The 17,607-nt window shown below is 42.4% G+C and overlaps 1 protein-coding gene across 1 annotated transcript in view; it reads right to left on the minus strand.

The window, feature by feature from the left end:
- Positions 1-17,607, minus strand: part of LOC139743108 (uncharacterized) — a 77,301-nt gene that overhangs the window by 15,694 nt on the left and 44,000 nt on the right. The window contains exons 6-11 of the mRNA XM_071653613.1: positions 6,816-17,519; positions 4,988-5,137; positions 4,248-4,475; positions 3,369-3,591; positions 2,409-2,579; positions 1,539-1,697 (exon numbers count right to left, since the gene is read on the minus strand). Coding sequence (XP_071509714.1) covers positions 1,539-1,697; positions 2,409-2,579; positions 3,369-3,591; positions 4,248-4,475; positions 4,988-5,137; positions 6,816-17,519 — 11,635 coding nt within the window. The remainder of the gene's footprint in view (positions 1-1,538; positions 1,698-2,408; positions 2,580-3,368; positions 3,592-4,247; positions 4,476-4,987; positions 5,138-6,815; positions 17,520-17,607) is intronic.

The raw sequence follows: 17,607 nt of genomic DNA on the forward strand, positions 1-17,607 counted from the left end.
AACTTGAGCCACTTCCGAGATATGGAGAAAAAAGTAAGTTCAGCACTTTCACTTGATCTTTGACCTTTTGACCTTCTTGGCAAAAAAAAAAATCCCAGAGAAACTCTATTGGGTTAGACATGCATACATCAAGTCTAAAAAAAAAAAAAAATCCTGCTGGCATTGCATAAATATAAGGAAAATAGCAAGATTTTGAAGTATTGCCCTTGACCTTTGACCCCTGACCTTTGACCCCATGAACCCTAAATTCCCTAGATAACCACTGCCAGTCAGTAGATGCATATACACTATGTTCCATGAAGATACCTTGAACAATTTCCAAGATACAGAGAAAAAAGTGAAATTTTAACATTTTACTTGACCTTTTGACCTTTGACCTTTTGACCTCATGACCCCAAACTTTCACCAGAGAATCTTAATTGGGTAGTACATGTATACACTAAGTTTCAAGAAAATATCTTCTGGCATTGCATAGATATGGGGGAAATTGTAAAATTTTGAGCATTTGACCTTGACCTTTTGACCTTTGACCTTGAGCATGTGCACCCAAAAGTTGATAGGCACAACTTCACCCCCTAATACACATACATGCCAAGTTTCATTAGGATACCTCAAAAGGTTTTGGTAGTTACCCTGTCCACAAAATTCATTACGGACGGACGGACGGACGGACGGACAGACGGACAACCCGAAAACATAATGCCTCCGGCACCACTTCGTGGCGGAGGCATAAAAATTGGTTCATATCTACAAAGCAAAAGAAGTTTGACTCTACAACATTTTCTTTTGAAGAATGAGTGAAAAAGCTGCAGGGTCTTGTTTGCCTCTTTACCAATCATTGAGGAATGAGAAGAAGTTTAAAAATTCAGAGGGAGCGGACAAGACAAAGTGTTATTTCATAGAGGCATCTGATATTTAAATAAGTTTCATCTGCTATTATTCATAGAGGCATATTGACTTCTATCATCTCAAGAAATTATAACGAGTTTGGTATTTTTGACATGGGCTAAAATCATCCAGACTTTCGATATCATGGCTGCAAAGATTTCTCCTGAATGTCAGGGACTCTCTAATGAAAAAGAAAATAGAGTACCAAAGTGTGATGTCATAGTCATTGACCGTCATGGAAACTGGTTTTAAACAACCTCATCTGGCATGAATATTTGCAAACAATGTTGTTGCTATTAAAAAATGCTTGCATCTGGTTCCAAACCATGCTATGGCGGACTCCCATTATAACGAAGTCTTTGGGATGGGCAGTTTTCTTTCGTTATATCAAAATTTTATTATGCACTAACAAATAAACAATTACAATACATTGAGTGGATAATGTTGGGTCCTGAATTTTAACTTTGTTGTAACCGGAATTTTGTTATAATCGCGTTCATTGTAATGGGAGTGCACTGTATAACAAAATACTTTGACACCATTACTTCAGCACTCTATGGCATTTCAAGCTATGTTCTGCTGTAATCCTCTCTCCCTACACCCCCCCCCCCTCAAATAAACATGAAATTCAGAACAGAGTGAGAACACACCTCCGTGCGACAAGACTTTCTTGTATGGGTTGATGGCCTTCATATCAATGTTGTACTCCTTCCCTCCGAGGGACACCTTTCGCCACCTCCACCGGTCCTCGTGCTCTTCCCTCGCCGAATACTCCTCGATTGGTTCCGCCTTGTTCATTGGGGTATCATCTTCACAAATTCACAACAGAATACCTATCAGTATCGTGGCTGAATCTTACTTTCCAAAAGATGAGATACATCACAGTGGCTAAATCATGAATAATACATTATAAACTAATGACTGGAGGATGGCTAAATCAAGACTTTTGTTCATATTGACACATTTCCCTTGAACTCTCTTTATCAAGTCAATATCCTTGTGGAAAATTGGACATAAATGCTCCCATTTGTGCAATGTCACGTCATTTTTCCATGACATACATCTTTGAATATACCTATACCCCAGTTTCATCATAGTCTCCTGCTAAGATTCAAATTACCGTCATATGGATTACCAAAAAAAAAAAAAGATACCGGGTTAGATATATCAAGAGTGAACATTTCCTCAACATTACAGCAATGTATGAAGAAAGGCCAAAAACATGCTCATGACAACACAAATAAAATGTCAAATGTCAGAGAATTGTCAAAAAATTTCTGCTTGACAAATGGGCAGGTAAAGTGTGGGGGAAAAAAAGAAGAAAATTTGGAAGTATTTTGAAAATGGCAGCTGCATAGAACACCTTGACACAAATGGCGACCAAACTGCAGTCAACAAGTGGACTAACAATGAGTCATTCAGCTGAAATTCTGGAGCACTTGTGATATCATTCAGAGGTTTGCTTGTTTTGCTTGCTTGTTTGTTTGTTAATCTATTTTGTTGTTATTCATTGTGCCCACCTTCCCAAGACATCTCGGTGCTGGTGGGGGTCAGGACGGCCGGGGTCACATCCTCCGTGACCTCCGTGCCTGGCGACGTGACGGTCTCGTCCAAGTTCAGAGACAGCTCAGCCCTGATCTTCTTCTTCTCCTTCGGTCTCGCTCCTGGTGGCAGTCCACTCTTAGAGGCATCTGTTAAAAAGACGGGGGGGGGGGGGGGGTAGAATAATATCAGCAATGCCATTGTCATTGCTGCTTTATCAAACAGTCACAGAGGACTCCTCATGGCGATGTATTCTTGCTGCTGGATTACGAAGACAAAATTTGAAGACTGGTGTATTCAATGTCATTCCTGCCTTATCACATATATGTACATACCCTTTGCTCCAGAAATCAAGCAAAGACTAGGTAGATTTTGTGCATATATTGCTCTTTCCATCGAAATAAAAACCCCAAAGTCATTAGTACATATATCACTTAAAGATGCTGCAATATGACCACTAAGACTAGCATTCATAATCCTGACTTCAAACAAACCTTAGAATATTTCCTTATATGTTAAATGTTTATGCAACTCATCGACGTCCTGTCCTCCTTTACGTCCATACCCCTTGGTATCAAAGTACGGGCAGTATCACTACACACAACTGGTCCTATTCGGCCTTGCTCAACTGACATGAAACTGTCTACAATCATAATGACTCACTGTTGAGTAGTGTAAATACAGCAGAAATTAATGCACACACCGATCCCAATTGCACTCATGAAGACTCTAACACTGAAGGTTCTTTACAGAGGTATGTGGGAGGACATACAAAAAGCAAGTGGCTAGGCCAAATCTAGTACAGCCTATAATGACATTCAGTGCATTTCATTAACCCTCTGAATACCACATTGATTTCCTCTCCATAGGTTTGTGTATGAAATTTGTGCACATTTGACTTATTGGCACAGAAAGAGTTAAAAGCTCTCATCACTCACCGGATTTCCTGAACGAACCGTGGACCTTCTCTGCCTCCGCCTCGTCGTCGTCGCTGATGTTCTCCAGGTCGATGCTGCCCTCGCTCACCACAGAGTTGACACTCTGGACGCTGAGCCTGTTGAGGAGCGTGGTCGGTCTCTGGAGTTTCTTCTCCCGAAGGACAACACCGTCAGGCATGAAATCGGCCGTATGCTCGGCCCCATCTCCAGACTGGCGCTCGGCCTTGATTTCCAGGAAAATCAACGAATAGTCGACATACTTTAAAATGTGTCTGATACACACAGAACAGAACATATGGATACCTGTATGTCATAGGTACATTGTATGTTGTAAAGCAGTTCAAGCATCACAACATGGTGGAAAAGCACTATGTAGATGACAACTTGTATTCTCATCACTACATTGCAAAATGTCACCAAATTGTAAGATATGTACACCCACAACAAACATTGTTTTTACCATCAAAAAATGTCACAAAATAGGTAAATGTAAGTTGAGAGTATAACTAATCTTTATGGCTTTAAACAATATGAAATAAAGGAACAACTGTCAAATTTGTTTTGTAAGTTCACAGTGTCAAATTTCCTATCTGGCTACTAAAAGAACCCAACTACAGAATGTAAGTTACAAATTTATACCTCTCTCGGAATGCATGTGTGCTACAAGCAGAATATATATACACATTTGAGCAAAATTAAAAAAAAAAGAAAGAAAACAAGACTGTGAAAATATACCAAAATTAAAGGCAACATCAACAACAATATTTTATAGTGACTTTGGGAAATGCATGATACTGTATTAAAACATGAAGGTAAGACAAGGTCTGTTCCTTGTTCGGCTTGTCAAAATTTTTAACGTGCATCCTGATCTCAAGTTACCTCGGGCACAGGCCGCCTGTAAAACGCCTCGTCATTCTCCCTCAGCTCCTCTCTGTCCTGATCCGTCTTGCTGCCCTCGCTCTTGTTGCCCTGCAGATTCTGGCGGGAGTATTCGTCGTCCTGCCACCCGTCGTCACCCTGCATCCTCCTCGTCCCGCCCTCGGAGTCCAGCGACATCTGGCGGCGATTGGCACTCTCCTCTAGCGAGGAGTTCAGCTTGTCGGCGATCTGCGAAGGACAAAATGTTAATTGTAGGTGACTCTTTAAATGATTTGATTAATGTTATCATCATCTTACATGAAGAACATCACAAGATTGAGACATTGACAAAATACTGGTAGGAAGAGGTGATGATAATCACAATAAAGTACTGACACTGACAAAATACCAATAGTGTCCATCATAGTAACAATGAATCATATCCGCAACATCACAGTCAGTACTATCAACACGACATGAGTAACATACTGACAAAACAGGAAATATGGATAGTTACAACAATACATTTGACATGCTGCCAAGAACGGATCAAAATATTACCATCATTACCATAGTTTTATCATTACTGTTTTATCATCATCCCCAACAATACCAACAACATTGCATGAGAATGTACGGACAAAATATCAAATGACGATGACCATGGAAACAATTAAACTGAAAAAAAAAATATCATCACAGTTGTTGCCATGGTAACCTAACATCCTCATTATCTTTATTAAGAGGCATCCTCCACCCACCTCTTGCTTGGCTCTGATGGCGTCGATGATGGCCTGCTTCTCATCCCACTCCTCCTCCAGAGTTTTGGTCACGCTCTCGTCCACCGAGATGCTCTTCTTGTCAAACGGTGACATGGGGAGCAGGCGACTTCCGGTCTCGAGCGCCTCCACCTTGAGGGTCGAAGTTCAATCATGACAGAATTAGGAATAGAAACTACATATACAAAGGGTTTTTGCGGTTAAGAGTTTTCATACCAATTGCACTTGTTTTCCTTAATCTCATCAAGAATCATCTAATCATATATCAAGAAAAAACTACAAAGAAATAACTATTATATAACTCTGAGGAGGAATATCATAGTACCACTGACTCTTTAAGCAAATAGTTTTACTTTTTCATATTCTTTTCTATGCATGTTCTTGATGGTATATCTAAAAAACAAAACAACAACAACAACAACAACCAACTCACTTCATGAGGCATAGTTACTCCAAATTACCCTCGTACCTGGCTGGAAAGAAGATGCATTCACTGGGAATTCAAAGAATGCAGAGCATGCATGCAGATTTGCAAAGGAGCAATACATTAACACAGAAAAATGCAACCACTTAATCTAACAGGCACAGCCAGCAGGTACCAAAAGTCTGCATAATAATACACTGTAGCATTAGATAAAAGTAGCTGCCAAAAGCATTATCGATTCAATAGGCAATCTCATAAACAGTTTTCGATGTCATTAATTGATGATCTCACTAAGAAAATTGAAAAGTAGTGAAGGAATCTCTTTTTTGTGTTTGATTTTTACTTGAAAAAACATAGAAAATATGAAGCAAGTAATAACATAAGTCTGGCTACATCACATTCTGTGGTGATGAGTGCTCATGGTTTCAATGATATACATGAAAATGTATGAAGACTACACATACTGCAATGGTTGCATGATCTCCCGAAATATGAAGAACATGAAAATGGTGGCTTAACCTCTTCGACATTGGCAAAGTGTGTCAGGTTACAAATTCAAACCAATTTCAAACACTCCACAACTAGTACAACAGCAAATAAGAACCATTATGTATCTTGTGGAAATTATTCTCACAGCAAGGTGCATCTTAATCCACACACACACACACAGACAGACTTCTTACTGTTGTGAGATCCAAGTCAGGGTTGAAAGAAGGGAGCACAGGTATGAGATTGACTATATTCCTACCTGACATGGCAAACGACACTTAGCCAAGAGATGAGAAAAGACATGGAAACAAACACAACTGCAGGTATTTGAAAAGAATGTATTTTTATTTCACCTGAAATGAGGATATAAACAGACAAATTACACAGCCTGAGGCTGATCACAGCACATCGAAATGAGAATAAAAACACACATCTGAACATGAAATTGCCACATGAAATGGGGTGCAGAATGAGGGAATCTGTCTTGTGTCATGACATAGCACAGTTTGAGCAATCATTTGTTGTTGTTTTTTTCACACATGCAACCAAAGAGATTTAACAATAAGAAGAAAACAGCACTCAAACACACATGCAGAAAGAGATATCATGCAAAAGGCTGCTGAAACTTTGTTTGTTTTTTCTAACCTGTAATACCAATATCCCTCTAACCCATTAGATTTGTGCATGCTAGAATTAAACAGATCTCATAGTCACATACAAAGATGTTTTTGTTGTTGACACTGCAATTTCATACAACACTGAGCAAATCTGAGTGCAAGCTGCGGAGAAAACGGCCACTACGAACACTACATTATGAAATGAAAATGAAAACACACAATTAGGTAAAGCGGATGCACAGGGAGCAGAGCGTATGTGGTGGGAGAGCTTGTGGGTTACCTCTTCCCCGGACAAACTGCCAGGAGTGCTTGTGATGCTCTCGAAGTCCGGTGAGAAGGCACTGATAGGCGTGTCTGTTGACAGCGCAGACCCCGGAGACGCAGCAGCAAGCGCTGGTGTGGATGTGGCGAGCCTGCTCTTCTTTGAAGGAGTCGTCAAGAGTCCACGGCCCGACGCCACAAGCAAAGGCAGTTCCGTGGGACGGGTCAGCCCACCCTCTCCACTGGGAGAGAGATCAGAACTTTCTTCCAGCTCACTGGATATATCACCTGTCAAGAGAGAACCTAGGCTGACTGTCTTCTTGTTAATGGTGTGAACATCTTGCCTGGTTTGATCATCTTGGGAATATTCATAGTCTTCAAACACATCATCTTCAGCATGCAGTGAGGACTCCCTTCCAGAAATTTCTTCCATGTATCTTGAAGTGGCCCTCTCCATGGCACTACTGACACATTCTCTTGCTATCTTTTGAATTTCAGAGAGATCTTCTGAGGTAGGCTGCTCTTGGAGCTCTTCATCCTGGATATCATGAGGCATTAATTCTTCATCGGCTTGTCTGATGACAGTTATTGTATCCTCTTCTACCTGTGCCTCGTTGGCATCATTTCCTGTTGATGCAAGATGTGGCAGGTACTCAGAACCAAAGTCGTCTTCCAAGAGGGAATCATTATCTGCTGGAGAAACTCTAATATCCACTTCTGGAACAGCAGCAGACAGCAAGGAGAGTTCACTGTCAAGTTTCTGAGATTCCTCAATCAAGTCGGAGTAAGTGTCATCAAAATCATCTTCTTCATTGCTTAGGCGGTAGAAGGCACTTGGACTGGTTTCCACACCAGCAACCGTGACTGGCATTATCATCTCCTCATCCATAATAACATTAGCATTCCCTTCCTGTGCGTCAACCTCACCACCATATATCTCTGGTGACATTGCATCGTGAACAGCAAGGTCTGGAACTTGTGATATCTCCACTTCTGGGATGGTGCTGGCAAGAATCAACGAGAAGTCACCATGTATGTATGCCATGTCATCTTTTTGCTCAGAATCTTGGCTGTACAGATCCTTTCCTTCTGTGTCACTATCTTCCCTTTCTTCCAGATATAAATTAGTGTCTTGTTCTCTGACCACGACTTCAGGTTGATTCATCTCAGTTTGCTCTTCTGCATCCATTATTGTAAGAGCAGTTGCAATGCTGGTGTCCCTATTCACTTCTTCTTCATGGTCTCGTTCTTCCTCATCTTTGGTAAAACTTTCTGGTTCTGAAGCTCGCTTGTCTTGCTCATGACTGATATCCTCCTCCTCCTCATCATCATCATCATCATTATCACTATTGTCATCACTGGAATCATCCTCACTTGAGGTGAAATGTTCAGATGCTACAAATAGCTTTGTTGCTGTTGATCCCACAGGCATAACCTCAACTTCAGGAATGATCTGTTTGATGTCTTTCTCTGTTACTTCCTGTGGCTTATCTTCCATATCAGATTGAGTGCTGACAGTTTCATCCTGTTCTTCCTTGAAAACTTCATCTTCTTCTTGTTCCTCAAGATCTTCCCCAGACTCCATGATGAAAGGTATTGCTGTTTCGGTGTACCTGCACACCTGAATTTCTGGAGCAGTTGTCACTGTTGATTCTTGGGGTTCTTGTTTCCTGCTTTCAAGAGTGACTAATTTGTTGACTGCAATTTCATCCTGTACCCCAACTTGAGCCAAGTCTGTGTTGAACTCCGCTCTATGTTCATCCATGTCTGACACTTGAGTGTCAGTGTAGCCCTCTGCTGCTTTCCCATACATGGCAGTTTCAGGCACTTCAGAAATGCCACTGACATTAGCAAAATCATCTGTTTGGAATGATTCATCTGGAGTTGGACTGAGAGTGGTAGCTGCAATGAATGATGCAACTGCTTCCCTAACCGTTTTGTCCACATACTCCTTTGCAGATGCATGCAGAGCTTGCTCTTCTTGTAGCTTTTCGTCATCTGAAGTGAAGTCTTCCCAGTGTTCAGCATCATCTTCTTGACTGGACACATCACCTTGTGAGACCTCAAAATATTTATGCTGAAGAAAGGCATTACCATCTTCAAGTTGGTTGTCTTGCTTTTGAGCAGACATGGCATCATCACTGGTGAATATGACATTTTCTATGTGATCTTCCGGTTGCTGATCAATTACAACTCCAGTAGTGGTAAGCTCACTTCTGATGTTTCCGTGATCCAGTTCAACATTTTCTTCCAACCTATTTGGTTCATCTGAAGTGCCGATGACCACAATTTCACTCTCTTCCTCCATGTGTTTCTCCAAATCTTCTGTATCTCTTATCCCTTCTTTATGTTGGATGTCCACTGCCTCCGATGGAAAATCATTAGCAAAATTATCATCTTCATTGTCACTTGTGTGCTGAAGGCTCTCAGTAAGGGAAACAGTCACACCATATGAGCAACTGGTATCTGTTGCTCCATCAAGGTCATTTAATGTGTCTTCTTGTCCGCTTGTGTCATTTGGCAACTGGTCACTGTCATAGATGGCTCCCGTAGATACTGATGGAGATGCTTCCTCCATCAACACATCTTGACTTCTAATGATGGCTTCTTCACTATGATCAAAAGATGGTCCTTCTCGATCTCCTGCTCTTTCGTACAAGGTTTCCCCATTTTCAAGAGCAACTGAATTACCTGCCCTGGTTTCCACTAACTCTGCCACGGTATCATCTATGCTGCCCAAAGAGCGACTGCCCTCAAAGTCGAATGGTCCTTGACTCAAAACCTCTGAGTCCTCCTTCTGTGAAAAAAGATTCTGGCTTTCATCCTCTTTTTCCATGCTTGGCCCTTGAGAGGGATAAAACATTAGAGAGACAGCTGCATTCTCATTTTGAGCATCTTTGGTGGTTGATTCATAAGGCACTTGTTCTCCTTTCACACTGACTTCTCTGGTGAATTCCCCTGCAGCCATATCATTGGCAAGCATGTCAACAACTGCATTGTCCACTGGATCTGGTAGTTGGACTGGTTCTTCCTCTTCTTCTGTGGTGAATTCCTCAGCAACCATATCATTTGCAAGCATGTCAACAACTGCATTGTCCACTGGAACTGGCACTTGCATTGGTTCTTCCTGCTCTTCCATGGTGAATTCCTCAGCAACCATATCATATGCAAGCATGTTAACAACTGCATTGTCCACTGGAACTAGTACTTGGACTGGTTCTTCCTGCTCTTCCGTGGTGAATTCCCCAGCAATCATATCATTTGCTAGCGTGTCAACAACTGCATTGTCTACTGGAACTGGTACTTGCACTGGTTCTTCCTGCCCTTCCCTGGCAAATCCCTTAGAAACCATGTCATTAGCAAGCATGTCAACAACTGCACTGTCCACTGGAATAGGTACTCGCACTGGTTCTTCCTGCTCTTCCATGGTGAATTCCTCATCAACTATATCATTGGCAAGCATGTCAACAACTGCGTTGTCCACTGAAACAGGTACTTGAACTGGTTCTTCCTGCTCTTCAATGATGAATTCCTCAGCAATCAAATCATTGGCAAGCACGTTGACAACCGCATTGTCCACTGGAACTGGTACTTGCACTGGTTCTTCCTGCTCTTCCCTGGTGAATTCCTTGGCAACCATATCATCAGCAAGCACGTCCACAACCGCATTGTCCACCAAAAAAGGTACTTGCACTGGTCCTTCCTGCTCTTCCCTGGTGAATTCCTCAGCAACCATATCATTGGCAAGCATGTCAACAACTGCATTGTCCACTGGAACTGGTACTTCCACTGGTTCTTCCTGCTCTTCCGTTGTGAATTCCTCAGCAACCATATCATTGGCAAGCATGTCAACAATTGCACTGTCCACTGGAACTGGTACATGCACCGGTTCTTCCTGCTCTTCTCTGGTGAATTCCTCAGCAACCATATCATCGGCAAGCATGTCTACAACTGCATTGTCCACTGGAACTGGTACTTCCACTGGTTCTTCCTGCTCTTCTGTTGTGACTTCCTCAGCAACCATATCATTGGAAAGCATGTCAACAATTGCATTGTCCACTGGAACTGGTACATGCACCGGTTCTTCCTGCTCTTCCCTGGTGAATTCCTCAGCAACCATATCATCGGCAAGCATGTCTACAACTGCACTGTCCACCAAAATAGGTACTTGCACTGGTTCTTCCTGCTCTTCCCTGGTGAATTCCTCAGCAACCATATCATTGGCAAGCATGTTAACAATTGCATTGTCCACTGGAACTTGTACATGCACCAGTTCTTCCTGCTCCTTCCCAGTGAATTCCTCAGTAACCATATCATCGGCAAGCATGTCTACAATGGCATTGTTCACCGGAACTGGTACTTGCAATGACTCTTCTTGCTCTGCAGAGGATCCTGTTTGTTCTCTATAGTCCTTGGAGTCAGTAATGTCCAAGAACATGTCTGCAGCAATGTTTTCTGCTACTACATTTGCCATGTCATTGCTGCCCTGACTTTCAGCGTCATTCAGAACATCTTCTGCCAGCATGTTGGCTACCACATTTTTGACACCACTCTCCTCATTCATCTCTAGTTGGTAAGCTGTGCCATTGCTTGTAGTTGTCTGCAGACTTGACAACAGTTCTTTGGTATGTTGGTCATTTGCATCAACATCAACCAAGTCCTGATTATCACGAACTGCATCATGATCTATAGTTGACTGGCTGGCATGCAGAGCTGCTTCTTCCTCAGATATCACATTCTCTGTTTCATTTTGGCATTCATCAGACAAAATGTCTTCAGCAACGGAGTCTGCAACCACATTTTCAACAGCAATTGCAGCTGCAAAGAGATCACTGTCAACTTCTACATTCCTTGCAACTGTCTCACTCTCATCTTCAAAACTCACAATCAGTTCATTTGCATTGAGTCTTTCTGCATCAATTACAACATCACTGATGATGGAATCATTCTTATAAGAGTCATTATCGATCATGCTAATGAATTGTGGGTTAGGCATTACGTCCTCAGCCATGCCTGATGATGTATTTGTCAAACCCATGCCAACATGCATGTGATCATCATTAGCATTATTTCCTACACCTAAAGATAGAAGCACATCAGTATCACTATCATTTTCATTTTCAGCTTTTACATTGTCATTACTAGCATCACTGCTCTCCTCCCCAATGGCATCAGAGCCGAACTCCAGTCCATGCGCAATGCCCAAACCTCCCTCCAAGTTAACTTGCCCATCATCTGTTATCACATCTTTGGCACTTTCCAAATCCTGATCCCCTTGTGAACTCTCGACGGATCCCTTCACCTCCACCTCTACTGACCCTTTGCATTCAGAGGACTGCTCAGTACCCTCCCAGGAATCTAACCCACGGCACCCGTCCCCATAATTACTGAGGAAATTTTGAGCCTCTGCTGTTTCCCCAACAACGTCCTGTGATTTCACAGTGCATGAAGCTTCTGTTGCCTGAGCACTATCAATCATGAAAGGTTCCTCATTTACAAACCCATCCAACATCACCCCTTCATTCTGCCTGTTATTTGGATCTATTGGGCTATCACTACTATAATCTACATCCACATTAATTTCATCTTCATGACTGGTGCTTATCACTGCCTCATAAGAACCCATACTACTATCTGCTGTCATCTGCTCAGCAATAACATTTGACACGACATTAGTTACCTCTTTATTGTCTGCAGGTGTATTTTGGAACCCACGCATATCTTGATCACTTAAACCACCGTTTTGCTCAACATTTGCAAAAACTGCAGTGTTGGTCTTTCCCTCTTCATTTCCATCTGACTCTTCTTCTGACATTTTTTTGCATGATGCATCAGGTTCATGTTCAGTTGTTATTTCTTTATCAAGAATTTGATTATTGGTCACCTGGTATTCAGCATTGATATTTTGATAAACGGTGGCTACAATGCTTTGAGCAATGACTTCTGGGATTGCATCCCCTGTATCTACATCAGTGCTATCTTGTCGGTGGACAAGATCAGTTGATTCACTTACATCTCCTTGCTCTGTATCTTGCAATACATCTCTTGACTCATTCTGATTGCCTATGTCATCTAATTCACCAGAATCTTCATCTGATTCACTCCTCTCATCTATGGACATGAGACCAACTTCCTTTTTCAGTGTTCTTCGTACTGCCGTGAAATGGATCTGATCACCATTTTGCCGTTCAGCATCAGTCAACACATCTTTGGGTATGTTTGTCTGCTCTGGTGACAAACGATCATTGACTGTGTACTGCTCTGTCGACAATTCAACCATGATATCATCAGGAGACCAATCATTGTGGATTTCATCATCCATCTCATCCATCTCTTCTTCATTGACATTTCCAGTCTCTGATTCAGTATCGGTACTCTCCTGATCAGACATGTCTTGAACCATGACATCAACCACAGTATTTCCCTGACCTTCACTGGGCAGAGTGTTGTCTCTGAAAATCATGTCATTGGCAATCACATCAGCCACAACATTTTCCACTTCTCCCACATTTGAGTCTTTTCCCTCAAGTTCTTCCTCTGTTTGTGATGGTAGAGTCACAGCTTGACTGTCGTCAAATACTACAGAGGCAGAGGAGCTGTTTCCATCTTCATTCATCATGTCACCTGCAAGCATGGCTGCAACAGAATTCTCTACAGATTGATCCTTGTCAGAGACAACTTGTCTGTCTTCAGCTTCATTTACCATGTCATCTGCCAGCATGACAGCAACAGAATTCTCAATATATTGATCTTTGCTATCATAAAGTTGCCTCTCTTCACCCTCATTTAGCATGTCATATGCAAGCACAGATGCAACTGAATTTTCAGAATGTTGATCTTTATCAGGAATTGCAGAGGTGATATCTAAGAGATCTGCATGGACTTCAATACTGCTGACAGGAATGATATCTTTGTGGGGTGCTGTCATTTCAAACTCCTCAGGGATTTGCGAATGCAGCAGATCTGAACTTTCCACCTTAACCTGCAGGTCAATGTCTACACCCTCTGTGTTTCGCATCACCTCATCTGTCAACATCTCGGATGCTAGCATGTCCGCAACAGCATTGCTTGTCTGTTCCTCTGTCTCTTCTTCTTTGGTCTTATCAATCTCCCCACTTTCACGCAGATCTGTGCTATGAACATCACTGTCATGTCCAGCAGGTTTTTCCGTCTCAATACCACTGCCAATATCATCACCATGTAAAATCATGTCTGAGACCAACACATCTACTACAACATTTGTAATTAGAGCATCATCACGAGAGGGGCTCTTCCTCCCACTTTCCTCAAGCACATCATCACTTTTGATGCCCGGTGGTTGGGTTTTATCTAGCAAACCATGATGAGTGGCATCAGGCTCACTCTCAAGGATGTCAGATGTCTGATCAGAAGATTCTCCCTCAACATGTTGAGCAAGCAATTTATCTTCTTCAGAACCGCTTGGTTCTTCATCTGCAAACACAGCATCATCATCTCCAAAATCATCTTCATAAACTTTCTCCTGTATATCTCTTTCACTCTGCTCCTCCTCAAGGAAGGAAACTCTTGCTGAAAGCTCTTCAGCATCAATCTCCTGGCTCTGTCTCCTCAAGTCATCATTCAAGTCACTAGAGTCACTGAGAGAATTTCTGGGAGTCTTGGGAAGAGAAGGCACTTCCTCAAGAGCAGCAGATGAGGTATCTCTCCTGTCATCGTCAGTCTGCTCTTCTTCAACAACACTATTGGCATGAGGAGAATTTGAGTTTGTATCCCTATTCTGAGAACAATCTTCTGAGGCATCCAGCAGGCTTTTTGCACCTGAGAAAGACTGGAACAACTCAGTGGCTGGCTCATGAGTGATTTCTTCCTGTTTTTCTAGTTGAACAGCTTCTGACATCTCTGGTTCGGACGATGCTTTGTCACTGTCATGAGAAAGATCTGGAAAGCCTCCAGATGTTTCTCTCATCATGGGAATATCTCTTTGCTGGTCATCAACCAAGTCAGAAACTACCTCACCTTCCTGAACTTCACAGATATTTGCTCCTACTAAATCAGCCTCAGGAACCTCAGTAGGCCCTGACGGTTCACTAGACAACAGCTTGTCACCAGATGAAGGTGATGTAGCTGGTGGGGACATCAGGAACTCATCAAACGAATTCATACCAAAAGCATCCAGCAAAGCAGGGTGTTCTGTAGCACTTGTACTAGGAGGTTGGGACCCTGGGACAGATTCTGACTTAATGACAGAGAATGGATCATCATTACGATTGGAATCATGTATTTTAGAGACCTCAACAGAATCTTCTCTCTCACTTTGTTCACCAATCACATTGCTATCATCAGGAGTGCCTGCAATATCAGAAGACTCTGATGCAACATGTGAGAATGTATCCCCCTCAGAAGTCTCAGGGGAGCTGAGAAATTCATCAAATGAATTCATTCCAAATGCATCTAGACCAGCTTGATTGTCTTTGGAGCTGGAAACAGGCGGTTGGACGCTCGGAACATAATCTGAAATGGCTACTGAGAATGGATCAGCAGGCATCATGGAAGCCTGTACTTCCTCAACTGGGTCAACAGATGACACCTTTTCTATTTGTTGATTTTCAGGAATATGAATCACAGTTGGAACACATTCTGCAAAATCTGACTGCTCTACGGCACCTTCAGGGCTCACACCAAATGTTGACTGCTCAGTAGATTGAGGGGACTCTGCAACCTCATCAAATGAACTCATGCCAAATGCATCCAAGCCAGCCTGGTGCTCTGTTGGACTGGTCAGAGGAGACTGGGCACCTGAGTCTAGGAATGGGTCGACCTCAACCGAATCTTGTTTTACCTTGGAAACTTCATTAGCACTAGCACTTACAGCTGACACAATTGTAGAAGATGGTGCTTCATCAAGATCACTATCAGGCACTGTATCAGGAACGCTGTCCTCATTAACACCACCTGTATGCAAGACAGCATCAGTTGTGATGCTTTCTTCACTGGCTGAGAAATCTGTGGTTGGAACTGATTGCACTCTGTTACTTGGGACAACGTCCATTGTGGTGTCTACAACTTCGGCATTAGAAGAAGCAGTATGCCCAGAATGAGAGTCAAGTGATGACTCTGCAGCAACATCATCATTAACATTCTTTTTGTAATTTTCTGTTGGCTCTTGCTCTGGAAGGCCCATGGCTACATTATTGTCTTGTTCATTTACAGCATGCACATCATCTTCTTGCATCTCCATCTTACTATCTAGTGAGGATTGTTGCTGTACATCAACCTTTGATGCGTCATTGTCAATTTGAAGTGCTCCAAACTCAGAAACTCCTACACTATCAACATTTAAGCTAAAGGGATTGTTTGTGTGACTTTCATGACTTGGTGAAGTCGATAGAGAGTTTGAATCTAATGTAGAGAAAACGTCATCATTTGTTGATGGCCCTACTACAGGTATGTGAGCATCTGTACTTGTCAGGCAGGGATCAGAAATTGAAATTGAGTTTTCATCTGCACTAGACTCTACATCCTGCATCATGCCAAAGGAATCACTGAAGCTCAAGACTGGGTCGGATTTAGTGAAGGCGGACTCATCATTTGTCTGGGTATCAGAGTTCCCTCCGAAAATGTCATCAATACTTTGACTGGATTCAATATTTGAGTGTGGAATATCAACTCCACTAGAATGAGACGGTTCTAAAAAACTTGGAAGATCATCAGATATTGCTATGGGTTCCATTACTGGACCTAAGAGGTCACCTGTTAGGGATGCAGTGGGGAATACATTATCTGTGGCATCATATCCACCTGGGGGAGGTGCAGAAGTAGGACTAAGGAGATCGACTAGGCCTAGGGGTGAATGTGGCTCCTCACCAAAGGGATTACTAGGGCTGACAATTTGATCTGATACTGATATAAGATTATCACTTGACAACTGATCAAATGGATTACTCGAGCTCGAACCTAACTGGTTTCTTGTCGGTACCTGATCATAGTTACTGCTTGAAAATGGGTCTAAGGCTAACCCGAATGGGTCATCTTTGTTCTCTGAAAATCCACCCAAACCTGTATCATCAACACTGGACAGTGGGTCAAATGGGTCTTGCAAGGTGTTAGACTGACTTTCAGGGTGAAGGCTAAATGGATTATTTCCAGTAAATGTGTCATTTGCTGAGGAAGCAAAAGGGTTAGCTGCCTTGGAAACTTCTGTGGCTGTTGGACTCAGAGGATCAAAGACTTCCATGTTTACTTTAGATTCATCATGTATTAAATCAGCAGTGTGAATTTCATGCTTATTAGCCTCAAGTGTGTTGCCTTGATTATCCAGAATTACCTTGCCATTGCGCTGTCTGTCAGACACATCATTAGCATTGTTCACATTACTCGAAAACTCATCCGCTCTCTCCGTGAGCGCACTGTCCTCTATTTCATCCAGTTTGCTGTCACTATCATTCTCGATATCAAGTGTCCTCAGGAGGTTCTCCACGAGTGGCAGGGCCACCTTCCGTGATGCTTTCCTGTTCTGCTGATCGAAGGCACTCAAACTGGCAACACCAGAGTCTAGTCTCTCAAGGTCCAACACGGAGCCCTGCAGTCTCTCCTCCACGGTCTCTCTCAGGTCCTGGTCCTCAGAGTATATTGCTAATTGTCTATTGCCCTCAAGGTCTATCGTCATGAGAATGTCCATGTCCAACCCCATTTCTTGGCAGAAGTCCCAGAGACAATCTCCCAGATCACCTCTGTTCAGCACATCCTGAGAAGACAAATGGAAAAAAAAAATCATCAAGACTTCACATTACAAATATGACAGGACATGGGACAAGGCAATGTTAAGCACAAGA

This window comes from Diadema antillarum, unplaced genomic scaffold (assembly GCF_040938485.1).
Source record: "Diadema antillarum isolate AM-2024a unplaced genomic scaffold, OU_Dant_1.0 seq00001050_RagTag, whole genome shotgun sequence".
NCBI classification, from domain to species: Eukaryota; Metazoa; Echinodermata; class Echinoidea; order Diadematoida; family Diadematidae; genus Diadema; species Diadema antillarum.